At 48.2% G+C, this 21,255-nt stretch overlaps 1 protein-coding gene across 1 annotated transcript in view; it reads right to left on the reverse strand.

Annotated features, from left to right (window-relative positions):
* The window catches only part of SLC35B4 (solute carrier family 35 member B4), a 31,729-nt gene extending 13,753 nt beyond the window's left edge, over nucleotides 1-17,976 (reverse strand). The window contains exons 1-6 of the mRNA XM_060246012.1: nucleotides 17,883-17,976; nucleotides 7,654-7,767; nucleotides 6,520-6,622; nucleotides 3,440-3,489; nucleotides 2,171-2,252; nucleotides 1,245-1,308 (exon numbers count right to left, since the gene is read on the reverse strand). Coding sequence (XP_060101995.1) covers nucleotides 1,245-1,308; nucleotides 2,171-2,252; nucleotides 3,440-3,489; nucleotides 6,520-6,622; nucleotides 7,654-7,767; nucleotides 17,883-17,959 — 490 coding nt within the window. The 5' untranslated portion in view covers nucleotides 17,960-17,976. The remainder of the gene's footprint in view (nucleotides 1-1,244; nucleotides 1,309-2,170; nucleotides 2,253-3,439; nucleotides 3,490-6,519; nucleotides 6,623-7,653; nucleotides 7,768-17,882) is intronic.
* Between the last annotated feature and the right edge of the window lie 3,279 nt (nucleotides 17,977-21,255).

Genomic DNA, 21,255 nt, shown 5'->3' on the forward strand with positions numbered 1-21,255 from the left:
CCTCCCTTTGGGAAAAGGGAGGGGGGAGAGGGAAAGGCTGCTTTGCTGCTCTGGCTTATCCGGGGAGAAACACAAAATGGTGACCAAAAGAAGCAGGCAAGGGAAAATGAAGCAGATAACAGCCAGTTGCTGGAGGGCCTGATTGGAGCCCTCTGCGGGCCTGTCTGGCCCGTGGGCCACATGTTTGACACCCCTGATTTAAACAGAATAATGCTTCCAGAATAGCAGCCTGTTACAAAACACAATCGCAAAAGTCTAACAATAAAAAAGTCCACACAACTCCACCTATGGGGCGAAGCATGTCTCTATGTCCTGTCATCTTCTGTGCTGCTGCCAGGGAATCCCAAAAACTCCACTGGAGAGAGAAAGGGGACCGTACTCCTAGGTCAAATTACGGTTTCGTTCCTTGTCCCTTCGTCAGCCTGATCTTTCCCCAACCATCGTTCCACGGAGCCACAGAGAAATACATTTGCTTTTGGATCAATGCCTTTCTTTTTTGTATTGTTCCGTATTTACATATCGGAACCTGTTGGATTTATATTTTTATCTAATATATTACTGGGTTGGGACACAGCTGAAGATTTTGGGGGCGGAGCCTTGGGAGGGCGGGGTTTGGGGAGGGGAGGGACCTCAGCCGAGTATAATGCCATAGAGGCCACCTTCCAAAGCAGCCATTTTCTCCAGGGGGACTGATCTTGGTTCCCTGGAGACCAACTGAAATAGCAGGAGGTTGGCAATTCTACCTCTCTTTAGGGAGGGACGGTGGCTCAGTGGTAGAGCATCTGCTTGGTAAGCAGAAGGTCCCTGGTTCAATCCCCGGCATCTCCAAAAAAAGGTCCAGGCAAAGAGGTGTGAAAAACCTCTGCTTGAGACCCTGGAGAGCCGCTGCCAGTCTGAGTAGACAACATTGACTTCGATGGACCCAGGATCTGATTCAGTAGTAGGCAGCTTCAGATGTTCATATGCAACTACAAGTGACCAAGCAAGCAGCTATGTACAATCCTACAAGACTGTTTGTTACTTTGGTTAAGGAACAACAACAAAAAAGCCAAAAAACCCCACAAACAACAAACCCACCCAACCCAACAAAACAACCCCTCCCGTTTTAAAAAGAGTCACAGATACATTCCAAGGAAGAATGGGTTGTGATGCCCTCGGCACTAGCCAATCTGCCACCACAAATTCCCAGAACCAGGTTCCCCCTTCGGTAACATGAACTGTTTGCAAGACAGGCAGTTACTCACCTAGCAACCACCACAAGAAAGTAGAGATGCTGTCGTCCTCTTCGCTTCTGCTTGAATCGGAACTCTGCAGACGCAAGAGTGAAAGAGAATAAGTCGGCTGGTCCAAGCCCGCCCTCAAACAAGTATAGGACATATACGATTTTACAAGGGTGTCGAACTCATTTGTTATGAGAGCCGGATCTGACATAAATGAGACCTTGCCGGGTCAGATCATGTCGGGCCGGGCCATGTGTGTACGTACCTATTTAAGACTAGGTAGCAGGGATGTAAACTTTTTAAAGGACATAGACAAACACAAAGATTTCTTTAAAAAAAAAACAACTTAAAACACGTTTAAAACATTAGCACTTGTTGGTCTTAAAGGTGCTTTCTTTGTATCTCTCCCATGGGATCCAGGGAACCGGGCAAAGGAAGCTCTGGCTCTTTCCTTCCTTCCCCAGGGGACCAGGAAGGGAGGGAGCCTCAGCCAAAAGAAGGAAGAGAGGCTTGGCTCAGTAGCTCTGCTGTGCGATCGAGAGAGCCTGAAAAAGCAAGCTTTGTCTCTCCCCCCTTCCTCCCTATGGGTGGAGCCTCAGCCAACAGAGAAAACAGAGTTTTTGCTCTGTAGCTCCTGTGCGATTCAGCAAGCCTGGCAAAGCAAGCTGTGATGCAGAAGAAAAGAGAGAGAAAGGAGCAGATAGTCACCAAATTTAAGTTTTGCACGTCCACCAAGGGAAGAAGAGAAGAGATTGGATTTATACCCTGCCCTTTCCTAGCCAAAGGAGTCTCAGAGCCACTTACAAATCTCCTTTCCCACAACAGGTCGGTGGGGCTGAGAGAGCTCTGACAGAAACTGCTCTTGAGCAGAATGGCTTTGAGGGAACTTCTGGCTGACCAAGATCACATCAGCAGGCGTATGTGGTGGGGGGGTACACAGAAGTCCTTACCACTTGCTTTGCAGACATTAAGGTGCAAGTGAAGATGCCCAGAGACACGAGGGCTATGGAGGTGTATTTGTAGATGCTGTACCTGCGTGTGAAGAGAGAGAGACGAGGTTATCATTTCGAGAAAGCAAAGCTAGTGGCGCTCACGCCAGGGGGTTTGGAGGTGTGATCGTGACGGCGGCAGGGAATCAGTGGAGGAATCTGCAGGGGCACAACCAACCAAATCAGTGGGCAAATGGCACGGTTTGGCTTCCCAAGGTACCAACCAACTGTCACCTTGGATTGAAGAAGAAAAAGATATTGGATTTATATCCCACCCTCCACTCCTAATCTCAGAGTCTCAGAGCGGCTCACAATCTCCTTTACCTTCCTCCCTCACACAGACACCCTGTGAGGTGGGTGGGGCTGAGAGGGCTCTCAAAGCAGCTGCCATTTCAAGGGGGTACAAAGCAAGGCCTCTATTTTCTCCATTGGCTGAGGTTCCTTCCTTGGGGAGGAAGGGTGGGATGGATAGCTTGCTTTGCCAGGCTCTCTCAATCACACAGCAGAGCTACTGAGCTAAGCCTCTCTTCCTTCTATTGGTTGAAACTCCTCCCCTCTTGGTCCCCTGGGGAAGCAAGGAAACAGCCAGAGGGGACCAGGAAGGGGAGGTGCAAACCATAGAAGGAAGAGAGGATTGGCTCAGTAGCTCTGCTGTGCGATTGAGCAAGCCTGGCAAAGCAAACTGTGATGCAGCAGGAAGCAAGAGAAGGAAGCAGATGACAGAAGAAGATGAAGAAGAAGGCTGCAGATTTATACCCCACCCTTCTTTCTTAATCAGAGACTCAGAGCGGCTTACAATCTCCTATATCTTTTTCCTCCACAACAGATACCCTGTGAGGTGGGTGGGGCTGAGAGGACTCTCACAGCAGCTGCTCTTTCAAGGACAACCTCTGCCAGAGCTATGGCTGAGCCTGCTTCGGTGGGGAGGGTGGGATATAAATAAAATTTATTATTATTATTATTATTATTGGCTGACCCAAGGCCTTTCCAGCGGCTGCAAGTGGAGGAGTGGGGAATCAAACCTGGTTCTCCCAGATAAGAGTCCGCGCACTTAACCACTACACCAAACTGGCTCTCCTACATCAAACTGGCTGGACAAACACTTGTCAGGGATGCTCTGTGTTTCTCACTAGTGACTGTGGGGATATCCTAGCAACTTGCCACTCTGCCCAATAATAATTTAAGATGGTATAGAAGGAGGATGCCACAAAGCCAGGAAACGCCGCTTACCTTTTCTTCAAAATAACGATGCCCAGCGCCATGCTAGCTATCAAAGACCCCTGAAAGGCGGGGAGGGGGAAGGAGGAGCAGAGAAAGCAGTGAACACAAAGTTGGTTACCCGTTTTCTAATTAGGCAACAAGTTTTTGTTCAATAGAGGGAGGGCTTCCATGCTCCATATTGGGGAGGGACGGTGGCTCAGTGGTAGAGCATCTGCTTGGTAAGCAGAAGGTCCCAGGTTCAATCTCCGGCATCACCAATTAAAAAGGGTCCAGGCAAGTAGGCATGAAAAACCTCAGCTTGAGACCCTGGAGAGCCACTGCCAGTCAGGGGAGGGACAGTGGCTCAGTGGTAGAGCATCTGCTTGATAAGCAGAAGATCCCAGGTTCAATCCCCGGCATCTCCAACTAAAAAGGGTCCAGGCATGTAGGCGTGAAAAACCTCAGCTTGAGACCCTGGAGAGCCACTGCCAGTCTGAGTGGACAAGACTGACTTAAAGGGAGGGACGGTGGCTCAGTGGTAGAGCATCTGCTTGGTAAGCAGAAGGTCCCAGGTTCAATCCCCAGCATCTCCAACTAAAAAGGGTCCAGGCACGTAGGCGTGAAAAACCTCAGCTTGAGACCCTGGAGAGCCGCTGCCAGTCTGAGTGGACAAGACTGACTTAAAGGGAGGGACGGTGGCTCAGTGGTAGAGCATCTGCTTGGTAAGCAGAAGGTCCCAGGTTCAATCCCCGGCATCTCCAACTAAAAAGGGTCCAGGCAAATGGGTGTGGAAAACCTCAGCTTGAGACCCTGGAGAGCAGGGGAGGGATGGTGGCTCAGTGGTAGAGCATCCGCTTGGTAAGGAGAAGGTCCCAGTTTCAATCCCCGGCATCTCCAACTGAAAAGGGTCCAGGCAAATAGGCGTGAAAAATCTCCACTTGAGACCCTGGAGAGCTGCTGCCAGTCTGAGTAGACAATGCTGACTTTGATGGACCAAGGGGGGGGGGGTCTGATTCAGTACAAGGCAGCTTCATGTGTTCAAAGAAGGGGGCGGGGGCTGCAGTGCAGGGGCGGGCAAACTGTGGCTCTTTCACACATAAGGTGGCTCTTGAAGCCCCCGTTGGCTGGCTTGGAGAAGGCATTTGTATCTTTAAATCTTGTATCTCCAAGCCAAGCCAGCTGGCAGCTTGAAGAATGCATTAAAAGTTAAAAGTTGCTTTCTTTCCCCTCCCTCATCCATTTCCTTCCTTCCTGCCTGCCTCCCAGTTCTTAAACGCCTGGCATTCATGTCTTGCAGCTCTCAAACATCTGACGTTTATTTGATGGAGCTCATACGTTAAGCAAGTCTGGCCACCCCGTAGTGTGTCCCTGTGGAAAATGCCCTCTCTGAAAAACAGGTGGATTTGAGCCTTCTACTGACAGTAGATGGGGTCTGGATGGTGAACTGGCTATCCAGCTCAGTGTCCCCCCCCCCCCCAAAAAAAAAGATTAGATGAATTCATGCAGAAGACTTCTACCGACAGCTGTTAAGCTGTGATGGCTGAATGGAACCTCCAAGGTCCGAGGCAGTATATCTTGTGAACAGCATATGCCATGCAGAAATGAAGGCCTTCACCTTCGTGCTCTGCCCACCAAGTCACACTTTACTGGCTCCTAGAGAATAAAAATGCTGAAATAGCTGGACTGTAGTCTGATTCCACCCCAAAAAGTTTATGCTCCAATAAGAACATAAGAGAAGCCATGTTAGATCAGGCCAATGGCCCATCCAGTCCAACATTCTGTGTCATACAGTGGCAAAAATTTATATATATACACACACACACACACACACACTGTGGCTAATAGCCACTGATGGACCTCTGCTCCATATTTTTATCTAACCACCTCTTGAAGGTGGCCATGCTTGTGGCCGCCACCACCTCCTGTGGCAGTGAATTCCACATGTTAATCACCCTTTGGGTGAAGAAGTACTTCCTTTTATCCATTTTAACCTGTCTGCTCAGCAATTTCATCGAATGTCCACGAGTTCTTGTATTGTGAGAAAGGGAGAGAAAAGTACTTCTTTCTCTACTTTCTCCACCCCATGCATTATCTTGTAAACCTCTATCATGTCACCCCTCAGTCGACGTTTCTCCAAGCTAAAGAGCCCTAAAATAAAAGAGGCATAAAATAAAATAACACATAAAATAAAATTCACATTTGCCTCTTAAAGGGCTGGAACACTTTCCCTATGAAGAAAGGTTGAAACGCTTGGGGCTCTTTAGCTTGGAGAAATGTCAACTGCGGGGTGACATGAGAGAGGTTTACAAGATTATGCACGGGATGGAGAAAGTAGAGAAAGAAGTTCTTTTCTCCCTTTCTCACAATACAAGATCTCGTGGGCATTTGATGAAGTTGCTGAGCAGACGGGTTAAAACGGATAAAAGGAAGTACTTCTTCACCCGAAGGGTGATTAACATGTGGAATTCACTGCCACAGGAGGTGGTGGCGGCCTCAAGCATAGCCACCTTCAAGAGGGGTTTAGATAAAAATACGGAGCAGAGGTCCATCAGTGGCTATTAGCCACAAAAAAAAATTGCCACTGTGTGACGCAGAGTGTTGGACTGGATGGGCCATTGGCCTGATCCAACATGGCTTCTCTTATGTTCTTATGTTCTCTTTTGGTGGGAGACCACCAGGCAATTGTGGCCTTTGTCTGTGGCCAATGGCCAGCTGACCCATGAGAGGAAACTGAGGCCAAAGGGGAGGGGTGAGATCTTCCTCAGGAGCAAAATTAAAAAAAAAGAAACATAAGGTCTAAACTACTCACAGGAAGTTCCGATCACAGAGTTCGTAATGATTCCTAGAGCTACCAGGAAGTGACAAAGGGCAGCTTTAGCCATCTCCAGCAACTCTATGGTAATCTTATCACAGAGTTTCAGGCAATTGCTAGAGCCACCCTTGTCACTTCTGGGAAGCGCTAGGACTCTGTGATCCGAACTTCCTGTAAGTAGCCAAGGCCTTATTTTTTAATCTGTTTTTCTCCCAGGATGCTCCCCCCCACCACCACAACCCTCCCACTGTCTGCCAGACAGCATTTGGCAACTCTAGCGCAAAAGGACAGGACTCACCGATCTAAAGATCATGTGCAGCGGCATGGCAATGTTCAAGTTGAGGGCGTAGTTGTTCACCACACTGACTGTGAAGAACATGGCCACCATGATCAGGTAGTACCTGAAATGCAAATACAAGAAATGTTCCTGTGAGCTTTTGGAGGTGGGTATTTGAGACTGGGCAAGTCCCCGACCAACCATCCGTTTCAAAGATTTTTATTCTGATTTACAGGATACAGACATTGAGAATAGAAAGGAAAAGCTTAAGAAATAAAGAACATACACAAACAGAGGGGTGGCATTCTAGCAGGAGCTCCTTTGCATATTAGGCCACGCACCCCCCTGATGCAGCCAATCCTCTGAGAGCTTACAAAAAAGAGCCTTGTAAGCTCTTGGAGGATTGGCTACATGAAGGGTGTGAGGCCTAATATGCAAAGGAGCTCCTGCTAGAATTCCACACACACATATATAAAGGGTTGCCAATCCCCAGGTGGGGGCTGGGGATCCCCCGGTTTGGAGACCCTCCCCCAACTTCAGGGTCATCAGAAAGGGGGAAGGGGAGGGAAATGTCTGCTGGACGTTATTCCCTATGAAGACCGATTCCCATAGGGTTTAATAGCGAATTGATCTGCGGGTATCTGGGGCTTGGGGGCTGTTTTTTGAGGTAAAGGCACTCAATTTTCAGCATAGCATCCAGTGGCTCTTCTCAAAGCACCCTCCAAGTTTCAAAAGGATTGGGCCAGGGGGGTCCAATTCTATGAGCCCCAAAAAGAAGGTGCCCCTCTCCTTCATTATTTCCAACGGAGGGAAGGCATTTAAAAGGGGTGCGGTCCCTTTAAATAAGATGGCCAGAACTCCCTCGGGAGTTCAGTGATGCTTGTCACAACCTTGCTCCTGGCTCCACCTCCAAAGTCTCCTGGCTCCGCCCCCAAAGTCACCAGATATTTCTCGACTTGGACCTGGTAACCCTAACATATATGTGTCTACCCCTTCTACAGTCTCAAAGCAACCCATACATAACTCAGACAATATATCCATTTTGTGATCTGCTTCTCCTTATGTGGCAGCCACTGGGTGATTGGGACCACTGCTCTGTGTCAGAATTCTGGGCTCAAAAAAGACAGGGGACCCCTGTCTTAAGATCTACAATACCTGATCGGTATAGCCGGCCGCTTCCTTCCAAAGTCGGCTTCAAAGACGAAGCCCTCAATGGCGATGAATAAGAACTGAGCGAAAGTGATCAAGTTCCCGCTTCCCGGATATTCCCTGCGTTTGTGGGGGAAAGGGGGAAAGAGAGAAAGAGAAAAACAAAAAACAAATTATGCACGCATATTTCTTGTAATACCTTTACAAAACGGATCATGGCTCTGTCTCGGGGCTGTATCAACAGAAGTCTAGTGTCCACATCACGTGACGTGATGGTATCGCTTTATTCTGCTCTGGAGAGACCTCGCCTGGAGTATTGCGTTCAGTTTTGGGCACCACATTTTAAGAAGGATAGAGACAAGCTGGAACGGGTGCAGAGGAGGGCGACAAAGATGGTGAGGGGTCTGGAGACCGAGTCCTATGAGTAAAGGTTGAAGGAGCTGGGGATGTTTAGCCTGGAGAGGAGGGGGTGAGAGGTTATTGGATCACCATCTGCAAGTCCTTGAAGGGCTGTCCTCTAGAGGATGGGGTGGGATTGTTTTCTGTGGCATCGGAAGGTAGGATCAGAACCAATGGGTTGAAATTAAATCAAGAGAGTTTGCGGCTCAACATCAGGAAGAACTTCCTGACCGTTAGAGTGGTTCCTCAGTGGAACAGGCTTCCTCGGGAGGTGGTGGGCTCTCCTTCCTTGGAGGTTTTCAAAGAGAGACTGGATGGCCATCTGACAGTAATGAAGATCCTGTGCATTTAGGGGGAGGTATTTCTGAGTTTCCTGCATTGTGCAGGGGGTCCCTCAGGAGGTGGTGGGCTCTCCTTCCTTGGAGGTTTTTAAACAGAGGCTAGAAGGCCATCTGACAGCAATGAAGATCCTGTGAATTTAGGCGGAGGAGTTTGTGAGTTTCCTGCATTGTGCAAGGGTTGGACTAAATGACCCTGGGACCACTTCCAACTCTATGATTCTATGACAAGGTATCTGGGACACGTTTAAACCCCTGAACGTAAACTGGAAGGAACTAAAGAGGAATGGGAAGGAAGAAGCTTCAACTATATCCCGCCTTTCTCACCAATTTTTTTAATTTGCTGTCAAGTCAACCCCACAGTGTCTTCAAGGCCTCAGAGAGTCAGAAATTGGTTTCCCAAATGGCCACTGCCTCCCTCTCTGTCACAAACCGGGACTGACTTTTTGGTCGTCTCCCGGGCTCTTTTTGTAACAGGAGCTCATTTGCATGTTAGGCCACGCCTCCCTGGTGTAGCCAATCCTCCAAGAGCTTACAGGGCTCTTAGTACAAGACCTACTGTAAGCTCCAGGAGGATTGGCTACATCAATTTTATCCTCACAACAACCCTATGAGGTGGGTCCGGCCGAGACTGCGTGACTGGCCAGAGGCTGATTTCAGACATCGAGACAAGCCTCAGGGTTGTCAGGTCCAATTCAAGAAATATCTGCAGACTTTGGGGGTGGAGCCAGGAGACATTGGGGGTGGAGCCAGGAGCAAGGGTGTGACAAGCACGATTGAACTCCAAAGGGAATTCTGGCCATTACATTTAAAGGGACGGCACACCTTTTAAATGCCTTCTCTCCGTTAGAAATAATGGATAGGGGCACCTTCTTTTGGGGCTCATACAATTCGACCCCCTGGTCTAATCCTTTTGAAACTTGGAGGGTATTTTGAGGAGAGGGGCAGAATGCTATGCTGCAAATTGGGTGTCTCTATTTTTTTTGGAAAAAACAGCCTCCCCAGAGCCCCAAATACCCACAGATGAATTCTCCATTATGCCGTATGGGAATCAGTCTCCATAGGGAATAATTAAGTGCCCAGTAGGCCTTTCCCTCCCCCGCTTTCTGATGACCCTGAAGCGGGGGGGGGGGGAGGGCCTCCAAACTGGAGGATCCCCTGCCCCCACCTGGGGATTGGCAACCCTAGTTATTTCATTTCATTTAATGATTTGATTTATATCCCACCCTCCCCGCGAAAGCGGGCGCAGTTAGTTAGGCCTGCCCTTCTGCAGACAACACAGAACAGAATCGTTCTGCAAGGCATTTTTGCAACATCATTCGAGAAGTTGATTTATTTATTTTTATTTATTTTTTTAAATTTATATCCCGCCCTACCCCACCGAAGCGGGCTCAGGGCGGCTTACAACATAAAACTCTAACAATAAATCCGTTTAAAATACATTAATAATTTATACAGTAAAATACATAAAAACACAAGTTGATTTAATAACGGAAATAGCACTGCGGGCTGCAATACGGTGTGCGCAGTATATATCTTCTGTTTGCTGTAGGAATTATCTTGCCCTCGCTGTTCTGCTATCTACCTATGTAATCCCACCTTTTGGCGTCCTTAACGTCTCACGGCTAATATTTCTGCATTGTTTGCAGATTTCTGTAACCCAAATCCTATTAGCTTTGCATATCAGAAGTCTGACTCTGTTGACTGCGCCGATTTACACGGCGTAATCTGCCTTCTCGCCAAGAAAAGCTATAAATAACGTGCACAATGTTGAATAAACAACTGCCTGGTTGCCAGGTGCATGCTGGCTCAGCAACATGGAATGACGCAAAGGATCAAAGGTCCCTAGCCAATATCTGGATCAGGTAGGGTAGCCAAGTCCAATTCAAGAAATATCTGGGGATGTTGGGGGTGGAGCCAGGAAACTGGACGTGGAGCCAGGAGCAAGGGTGTGACAAGCATAATTGAACTCCAAAGGGAGTTCCGGCCATCACATTTGAAGGGACCGCACATCTTTTAAATGCCTTCCTTCCATAGGAAATAATGAAGGATAGGAGCACCTTCTTTGGGGGCTCATAGAATTGGACCCCCTGGTCCAATCTTTTTGAAACTTAGGGAGTATTTTGGGGAGAGCCACTGAATACTATATTGAAAATTTGGTGCCTCTACCTCAAAAAACAGGGCCCCCCAGAGCCCCAGATACCCGTGGATAAATTCTTCATTATCATCTATGGGAATCAGTCTCCATAGGGAATCATGAGCACCCAGCAGACATTTCCCTCCCCTCCCCCTGCTTTCTGATTATCCTGAAGCAGGGGGGCTGGTCTCCAAACCGGGGGATCCCCTGCCCACACCTGGGGATTGGCAACCCTAGGATCAGGGCCCTCCCCAGCAGCCTCCGCGCATGCTCAGAACGCAAACGGCAGAAACCGCACCAAGGTTGTTACAAGCCGTCTGAAGGAAAAATTGTTCTTCTGCAATCTCGCCTTGGGTCAATAACGTCAAACAAGCAAGCTACCAGCAACCACGTTCGTGTCAACATGCCCAGAAATAGCTGTGCACCCCGCTACGTCCACAGTCGTTTCCTGCTTTGTGCAGGGGATTGGACTAGATGACCCTACAGGTCCCGTCCAACTCTAGGATTCTATGATAGTTAGTTAGGCATAACAAATCTCTCGCAAGTGATCCGGCGAGCGCACATTCAGCTGTGCTCAGGCAGACTGAAATCCACCCGGTTCAGCCGTCTGCACAAAATTCCCAGCAATCAAGACAGATAAACAGTCTGCTGACCGCTGGCCTGTCGTGCCTTTTTTGACCACACTCAACCGTCTCCCTGACCCTGTCCTGTCTGTTCATCTCTGGAGACTGTCTGACTCACACACCCCGGAGATTATCCCCTCTTGCTAGCGCACACCTGAGGCAAACTGCAGACTCATAAATGAGGGTATAAATAAACTGTGCAATCAGACACAGGAAACGCAGCTCAAACATCTCCAGTCTGGCAAATGAGGCATTTCCTTTATTCATATCCTGACTCTTCCCCCATCGGGAACCCGAACTGATGTACATCGTCCTCTACTACTTTGTTTTGTCCTTTCTTCAACTCTGTGAGGTAGGGGAGCCTGAGAGCGTGGGGCTGGACCGAGGTCACCCAACCAGCTTCCATGGCAGAGCGAGGATTTGAACCTAAGTCTCCCAGATCCTAGTCCACGGATGGCAAAACTGTCCAGTAGCAGCTTGAAGACTAACAAATTTTATTGTAGCATAAGCTTTCGAGAAACACAGCTCTCTTCGTCAGATGCAAAATAGCAGAGTCCACTAGCAACTTGAAGACTAATAAATTTTATTGTAGCACAAGCTTTCGAGAAACACAGCTCTCTTCGTCAGATGCAAAATAGCAGAGTCCACTAGCAACTTGAAGACTAACAAATTTTATTGTAGCACAAGCTTTCGAGAAACACAGCTCTCTTCGTCAGATGCAAAATAGCAGAGTCCAGTAGCAACTTGAAGACTAACAAATTTTATTGTAGCATAAGCTTTCAAGAAACACAGCTCTCTTCGTCAGATGCAAAACAGCAGAGTCCACTAGCAACTTGAAGACTAATAAATTTTATTGTAGCACAAGCTTTCGAGAAACACAGCTCTCTTCGTCAGATGCAAAATAGCAGAGTCCAGTAGCAACTTGAAGACTAATAAATTTTATTGTAGCACAAGCTTTCGAGAAACACAGCTCTCTTCGTCAGATGCAAAATAGCAGAGTCCAGTAGCAACTTGAAGACTAATAAATTTTATTGTAGCACAAGCTTTCGAGAAACACAGCTCTCTTCATCAGATGCAAGATAGCGAGTCCAGTAGCACCTTTAAGACTAACACATTTTATTGTGGCATAAGCTTCCGTCAGATGCATGGAAGGTATGTAGAAACTAGCCAGATATATAGGTGGAAAGGGGACAGGGGAGTGAATGCAGGAAGGGAGCGCTAGGTAAATGCAAATGCAGTTGCAAAAGTCAAGAAAAGGGTAGAATGCGCAATCCAGTCTGTGTGTGGCCACTTCCTTCTAATAATGGATCTGGGCAGAATACCTGCAAGGGGAAGGCAGTTACTTCTGGTAATGAGACAACCATCCAAAGTCCCTATTCCATCCAAGCCTACATATTTACATATAAATTCCAGTTCTGTAACTGCCTTTCCTTTACAGTTATTCCATTACAGCCATCAATAGAAGGAAGTGCATTCTACCCCTGTTCCACGACTTTTGCAAATACATTTGCATTTACCTGGCGCATATATATATATATATATATCTTTGGCCAGTTTCTCCATACCCTCCATGGATCTGACGAAGAGAGCTGTGTTTCTCGAAAGCTTACGCCACAATATTGTGATAATTCTATAATTCTACAGATTTTGTCGTTATGATATTGTCTAGTCTGGATGTGGTTTGTGTAACGTTTCCGTAAGGTTTTAATGTTGTAAACCACCCAGAGGCTGCTTGCAGGATAGCGGTGGAGTCTAAATTTAAAAATTAAATTAAATTAATACAATGTGTTCGTCTTAAAGATGCTACTGGACTCTTTACTATTTTATAGAATATCAGGAAGTGAACTTGTATACAGCTGTAATTCATTCTCCAACATTTCAGGCAGAATCTCTTTTTGAAATGAACATGTTTTTAAAAAACATCTTCTTGCCATAAACAATGGAGTGAAGATCTTTGTACTGTAGGGGTAGCTGTTTCTTTTTAAAAACTGCTGGGCAAAAGCCCTATTTGGCCACACCCACTTTCTAAAACACCTGGAGGGTGTCAGGAAAGGAGATGGCAGGGTCCATATGGACACCATTTTGGGGATCCCAAAATTACACTGCGCTGGCTTTTTCTCTGATTGTTTGCAGCTTTGAAGAGAACATCAGGAAAAGCAATATAAAATGTTAGCAGAAGTGAATCCCAAAAGTTGGAAACAATTATTCCAGAAAAAAAAATAGAGTTGGAAGCGACCTCCAGGGTCATCTAGTCCAACTCCCTGCACAATGCAGGAAATTCACAAGTATTCACACACGCCTGTGAGGTGGGTGGGGCTGAGAGAGCTCTGACAAAAGCTGCCCTTTCAAGGACAACTCTTGCAAGAGCTATGGCTGACCCGAGGCCATTCTAGCAGGTGCAAGTGGGGAATCAAACCCGGTTCTCCCAGATAAGAGTCCACGCACTTAACCACTACACCAAACTGCCTCTCTTGTTCTTATCACATGTTCTTATCCTCACACACCTTCTTGCACACGGATCCCACTCCCCACATCTCCAGCATATCTTCACATCACCCGGATATGCTCCCACCGAAAGGACACAAGGAGTCACCTAAACATCCATGCTCCTTCCCCGACACACCTGACTTTACGAGCACAGGTAGCCAAGAATAAACAGAAATTTTCTGGCTCCTGAAAGACTAATCAGCAAACGTTTTTGCCGCCCTGAGCCACTTGTGGGAAGGGCAGGATACAAATCATGAATAAATAAAAAAATAAAAAATAAATAATTAGAGAAAAAAGCTAGTCAGACTTTCCGAGGAGCCAAGACTCATGTTGACTGCTACTGCAACAAACCAACCACAGTGTATTCCCTGTTGTAACATTTGGGTGGCAGGTTTTATCCTGCCCAGCCTGGTCACCTAAGCTCACCCAGCCATGGGCAACTTTGCTTCATTCCCTTTTGGCTCATCTGAAAGTCTGGAAGATTTGCGTTCGAATCCCCACTCTGCTATGGAAGCTCGCCGGGTGGCTATCCGTGCCTTACACACCTTGGCCATCGACTGCACTGGTGAACTCCAGCCCCGTACTACAGAACTCTACCCCAGTCACACACGCCTAGCCTAGCCTACCCCTCAGGGGGGTTGTAAGGCTATTTAGAGGAGAGCAGAACAACACAAGCCCATTGGGGAGGAAGGCAGGGTAGATATTAAATTAACTAAATAATCGTTGTGAGGGTCAAATGGGGAAAAGAGAACAATGCTCACTGCACATTCAACGGTGGGACAAAAATAAGTAGAGGAAAAAACCTAGGCGGAAGAAGAAATTTCGAGTCCAGTGGTATGTTTAAAACCAACAGCGTTTCATTCAAGGCACGAGCTTTTGTGTGCACGCACACAAGAACATAAGAGAAGCCACGTTGGATCAGGTCAATGGCCCATCCAGTCCAACACCCTGTGTCACACAGTGGCCAAAAAATTTATATATACACACACACACACTGTGGCTAATAGCCACTGATGGACCTGTGCTCCATATTTTTATCTAACCCCCTCTTGAAGTTGGCTATGCTTGTAGCCGCCACCACCTCCTGTGGCAGTGAATTCCACATGTTACTCACCCTTTGGGTGAAGAAGTACCTCCTTTTATCCGTTCTAACCCGACTGCTCAGCAATTTCATTGAATGCCCACGAGTTCTTGTATTGTGAGAAAGGGAGAAAAGTACTTCTTTCTCTACCTTCTCCATCCCATGCATAATCTTGTAAACCTCTATCATGTCACCCCGCAGTCGACGTTTCTCCAAGCTAAAGAGCCCCAAGCGTTTTAACCTTTCTTCATAGGGAAAGTGTTCCAAGCCTTTAATCATTCTAGTTGCCCTTTTCTGCACTTTTTAAATCATTCTAGTTGCACTTTTCTACACACTTCCTCACACACTTTGGAATGGAGGTCAACGGCTCATATAGAATCATAAAATCATAGAGTTGGAAGGGACTTCCAGGGTCATCTAGTCCAACTCCCTGCACAATGCAGGAAATTCACAAGTACTTCCCCATAAGTCCACAGGATCCGCATTGCTGTTACATGGCTCTCTAGACTTTTCTTAAAAACTTCCAAGGAAGGAGAGCCCACCGCCTCCCAAGGAAGCCTGTTCCACTGAGGAGCCGCTCTGACTGTCAGGAAGTTCTTCCCAATGTTGAGCTGGATGGATAAATGCAATAGAGACAGACAGACAGACTGACCAATCGATCAGGGGTGGCCAAACTGCGACTCGGGAGCCACATGTGGCTCTTTCACACATATTGTGTGGCTCTCAAAGCCCCCACTGTCTAAGCCAGCTGGCGAATGCATTTAAAGTTGCTTTCTTTCTACGTCACCCCAGAGTCGGAAACGACTGGTGCTTGCACAGGGGACCTTTCCTTTCCTAAAGAGCCAGTTTGGTGTAGAGGTTAAGTGTGCAGACTCTTATCTGGGAGAACCGGGTTTGATTCCTCACTCCTCCACTTGCACCTGCTGAAATGGCCTTGGGTTAGCCATAGCTCTGGCAGAGCTGTCCTTTAAAGGGCAGCTGCTGTGAGAGTCCTCTCAGCCCCACCCACCTCACAGGGTGTCTGTTGTGGGGGAGGAAGGTAAAGGAGATTGTGAGCCGCTCTGAGACTCTTTGGAGTGGAAGGCGGGATATAAATCCAATACCTTCATCTACTTCACAGGGTGTCTGTGGTGGTGGGGGGGAAGGTAAAGGAGATTGTGAGCCGCTCTGAGACTCTTTGGAGTGGAGGGCGGGATATAAATCCAATACCTTCATCTACTTCACAGGGTGTCTGTGGTGGTGGGGGGGAAGGTAAAGGAGATTGTGAGCCGCTCTGAGACTCTTTGGAGTGGAGGGCGGGATATAAATCCAATATCTTCTACCTCACAGGGTGTCTGTTGTGGGGGTGGAAGATAAAGGAGATTGTGAGCCGCTCTGAGATTCGGAGTGGAGGGTGGGATATAAATCCAATACCTTAATCTACCTCACAGGGTGTCTCTTGTGGGTGGGGGGAAGGTAAAAAGGATTGTGAGCCGCTCTGAGACTCTTTGGAGTGGAGGGCGGGATATAAATCCAATACCTTCATCTACTTCACAGGGTGTCTGTGGTGGTGGGGGGGAAGGTAAAGGAGATTGTGAGCCGCTCTGAGACTCTTTGGAGTGGAGGGCGGGATATAAATCCAATATCTTCATCTACCTCACAGGGTGTCTGTGGGGGGGGGGGGAGGTAAAGGAGATTGTGAGCCACTCTGAGACTCTTTGGAGTGGAGGGCGGGATATAAATCCAATACCTTCATCTACCTCACAGGGTGTCTGTGGTGGGGGGGGGGGAAGGTAAAGGAGATTGTGAGCCGCTCTGAGACTCTTTGGAGTGGAGGGCGGGATATAAATCCAATACCTTCATCTACCTCACAGGGTGTCTGTGGTGGTGGGGGGAAGGTAAAGGAGATGGTGAGCCGCTCTGAGACTCTTTGGAGTGGAGGGCGGGATATAAATCCAATATCTTCATCTACCTCACAGGGTGTCTGGGGGGGGGGAGGTAAAGGAGATTGTGAGCCACTCTGAGACTCTTCGGAGTGGAGGGCGGGATATAAATCCAATACCTTCATCTACCTCACAGGGTGTCTGTTGTGGGGGAGGAAGGGAAAGGAGATTGTGAGCCGCTCTGAGACTCTACGGAGTGGAGGGAGGGATATAAATCCAATATCTTCATCTACCTCACAGGGTGTCTGTTGTGGGGGAGGAAGGGAAAGGAGATTGTGAGCCGCTCTGAGACTCTACGGAGTGGAGGGAGGGATATAAATCCAATATCTTCATCTACCTCACAGGGTGTCTGTTGTGGGGGGGGGAAGGTAAAGGAGATTGTGAGCCGCTCTGAGACTCTACGGAGTGGAGGGAGGGATATAAATCCAATATCTTCATCTACCTCACAGGGTGTCTGTTGTGGGGGAGGAAGGGAAAGGAGATTGTGAGCCGCTCTGAGACTCTACGGAGTGGAGGGAGGGATATAAATCCAATATCTTCATCTACCTCACAGGGTGTCTGTTGTGGGGGGGGGAAGGTAAAGGAGATTGTGAGCCGCTCTGAGACTCTTTGGAGTGGAGGGCGGGATATAAATCCAATATCTTCATCTACCTCACAGGGTGTCTGTTGCGGGGGAGGAAGGGAAAGGAGATTGTGAGCCGCTCTGAGACTCTTTGGAGTGGAGGGCGGAATATAAATCCAATATCTTCATCTACCTCACAGGGTGTCTGTTGTGGGGGGGGGAAGGTAAAGGAGATTGTGAGCCGCTCTGAAACTCTTCGGAGTGGAGGGTGGGATATAAATCCAATATCTTCATCTACCTCACAGGGTGTCTGTTTTGGGGGGGAGGAAGGTAAAGGAGATTGTGAGCCGCTCTGAGACTCTTTGGAGTGGAGGGCGGGATATAAATCCAATATCTTCTTCATCTTCTTCTAACAGTATCGCCAGCCTTTCAGAATCTATTTTATCTAATTGTAGGACAGGCCAATATTCTAAAAGGAACTTTCTTCTTGCCTTAAGGCTCTCGAACGTCTGACGTTCAGGTCTTGCGGCTCTCAAACATCGGATGTTACACAGAGGCAAGTTTGGCCACCCCTGCTTTAGTCTGAGGCCATTGAAATCTTACCTGCTCAGGTGTGCACCCAGATCTAGCCACTTTCCCCCTCTCAATCCTGGCAAAATTAAAAAAAACAAACCCTCCAATCTCACCTGATCAGCAACTCCAGGAAAACCACGTTGCTGCAACACCCGCTGTAGACCAACCCCAGAGCCAAAGCGGGGTGCATCCTGCCCGGGCTGCCGCGCCACTTAAGCCGCCGCCGGGAGCTTCTCAGCACTGCAAACCCGGCACCGGGAGCAACTTCTGCAGCCTCCGCTTCCTGCTTCGGAGCCTCCGCCCGGCCCAGTCACCGCTGTAGTTCCCGGGCCTCCCGGTTTCAATGCATCCCTATGGCCCGCCGGCTCCGCGAGGACTACGACTCCCAGAAACCTTCCCGCCGCCGGCAGCGGCAGCCACGTGGCCAGTTCTCTTTGCACGATGGTCTTCCCGAAGAACGGGGCTCGCCGGAGGGATTCTGGGAGTTGTAGTTCTAGAGCTTAGGTGGACTTTCCTTGGGGATACCAACCAAACAGGTTGCTACAACAGATCAGATCAGGGGTTCGCAGCCTGGGGGAGAAGGAAACCGCTTCCATTTGTGGTGGCAGATGTGGTTCAATGTGGCCATAGGGGAGGGACGGTGGCTGAATGGTAGAGCATCTGCTTGGTAAGCAGAAGGTCCCAGTTTCAATCCCCGGCATCTCCAACTAAAAAGGGTCCAGGCAAAGAGGCGTGAAAAACCTCCGCTTGAGACCCTGGAGAGCTGCTGCCAGTCTGAGTAGACAAGATTGACTTTGATGGACCGAGGGTCTGATTCAGTATAAGGCAGCTTCATTTGTTCAAGTGCAAAGTAATGCACGTTGGGGCCAAAAATCCCAGCTACAAATACAAGCTGATGGGGTGTGAACTGGCAGAGACTGACCAAGAGAGAGATCTTGGGGTCGTGGTAGATAACTCATTGAAAATGTCAAGACAGTGTGCGATTGCAATAAAAAAAGGCCAACGCCATGCTGGGAATGATTAGGAAGGGAATTGAAAACAAATCAGCCAGTATCATAATGCCCTGTATAAATCAATGCAGCAATCTCGTTTGGAATACTATGTGCAATTCTGGTCACCGCACCTCAAAAAGGATATTATAGCCTTGGAAAAAGTGCAGAAAAGGGCAACTAGAAGGATTAAAGGTTTGGAACACTTTCCCTATGAAGAAAGGTTAAAATGCTTGGGGCTCTTTAGCTTGGAGAAATGTCAACTGTGGGGTGACATGACAGGTTTACAAGATTATGCATGGGATGGAGAAAGCAGAGAAATAAGTCCTTTTCTCCCTTTCTCACAATACAAGAACTCGTGGGCATTCAATGAAATTGCTGAGCATTCGGGCTAGAACGGATCAAAGGAAGTCCTTCAACCAAAGGTGATTAACATGTGGAATTCACTGCCACAGGAGGTGGTGGCAGCTACAAGCATAGACAGCTTAAAGAGGGGTTTGAATAAAAATATGGAGCAGAGGTCCATCAGTGGCTAATAGCCACAGCATACTGTTGGAACTGTCTGGGGCAGTGATGCTCTGTATTCTTGGTGTTGGGGGGGGGGCAAAGTGGAAGGGTTTCTAGCCCCACTTGTGAACCTCCTGATGGCACTTGGGGTTTCTTTTTTGGCCACTGTGTGACACAGAGTGTTGGACTGGATGGGCCATTGGCCTGAACCAACATGGCTTCTCTTATGTTCTTATGTGACATAGAGTGTTGGACTGGAGGGGCCATTGGCCTCATCCAACATGGCTTCTCTTATGTTCTTATGTGACACAGAGTGTTGGACTGGATGGGCCACTGGCCTGATCTGACATGGCTTCTCTTATGTTCTTATGTGACACGGAGTGTTGGACTGGATGGGTCACTGGCCTGTTCCGACATGGCTTCTCTTATGTTCTTATGTGACACAGAGTGTTGGACTGGATGGGCCACTGGCCTGATCTGACATGGCTTCTCTTATGTTCTTATGTGACACAGAGTGTTGGACTGGAGGGGCCACTGGCCTGATCCAACATGGCTTCTCTTATGTTCTTATGTGACACAGAGTGTTGGACTGGAGGGGCCACTGGCCTGATCCAACATGGCTTCTCTTATGGTGTTGTTGTTCCAGGTTTCGGACTTTGGGATCTTACTCTTTTATGTGCATAACAGGACGAATGCCAGTCTCCAGGTGGGACCTGGGGATCTCCTGGAATTACAGCTCCTCTCCAGATAGGATTGCCAAGTCCAATTCAAGAAATATCTGGGGACTTTGGAGGTGGAGCCAGGATACTTTGGGGGTGGAGCCAGGAGACTTGGGGGGTGGGGCCAGGAGACACTGGAGGTGGAACCAGCAGCAAGGTTGTGACCAGCATAATTGAACTCCAAAGGGAGTTCCGGCCATCACACTTAAAGGGACTGCACACCTTTTAAATGCCTTCCCTCCACTGGAAATAATGAAGGCTAGGAGAACCTTCTTTGGGGGCTCATAGAACTGGACCCCCTAGTCCAATATTTTTGAAACTTGGGGGCTTTTTTGAGGAGAGGCGCCAGATGCCATGCTGCAAATTGTTCCTCTACCTAAAAAAACAGCCCTCCCAGAGCCCCAGATACTCACTTTCTAAAACACCTGGGGGGTGTCAGGAAAGGAGATGGCAGGGTCCATATGGACGCCATTTTGGGGATCTCAAAATTATACTGCGCTGGCTTTTTCTCTGACTGTTTGCAGCTTTGAAGAGAACATAGGGAAAAAAAATATAAAATGTTAGCAGAAGTGAATCCCAAAAGTTGGAAACAATTATTCCAGACAAAAAAAAAAATCATAGAGTTGGAAGCGACCGCCAGGGTCATCTAGTCCAACTCCCTGCACAATGCAGGAAATTCACAAGTATTCACACACGCCTGTGAGGTGGGTGGGGCTGAGAGAGCTCTGACAAAAACTGCCCTTTCAAGGACAACTCTTGCACATGGATCAATTCTCCATGATGCCCTATGGGAGTCAGTCTCCATAGGGAACAATGGAGTGCCCAGCAGACATTTCCACCACCCCGCCCCCACTTTCTGATGACCCTGAAGCAGGTGGAGGGCCTCTAAATCAAGGGACCCCGCAGCCCCACTCTGGAATTGACAGCCCTAAGATCAACTGAGGGCATTTATGTTGGCCAAGTGGGTTGAGAATACCTGATCAGATGGACTTTGGAGTAGCCCCAGACTGGGGACTTCTCTATTTGTATTGCAAGTCTCTCGTGGCCACCAGGGTGGGTGGGTGTTGGGGTTGCCAACTCCAGGTTGCAAAACTCCTGGATATTTCAGGTGGAGCCTGAGAAGGCAGGGATCTCAGTGGGGTACAGAGAGACAGTGTTGGTGTTACGGGGGAGACACGTCGGGACATGGGGACCTAAGCTGACTTGCTGTTGCATGGAAAAAATCTGCAGTCTTCTTCTCCTCTGTAGAGTCCACCTTCCAAAGTGTCCAT

Source organism: Heteronotia binoei, chromosome 8, assembly GCF_032191835.1.
Source record: "Heteronotia binoei isolate CCM8104 ecotype False Entrance Well chromosome 8, APGP_CSIRO_Hbin_v1, whole genome shotgun sequence".
NCBI lineage: Eukaryota > Metazoa > Chordata > Lepidosauria > Squamata > Gekkonidae > Heteronotia > Heteronotia binoei.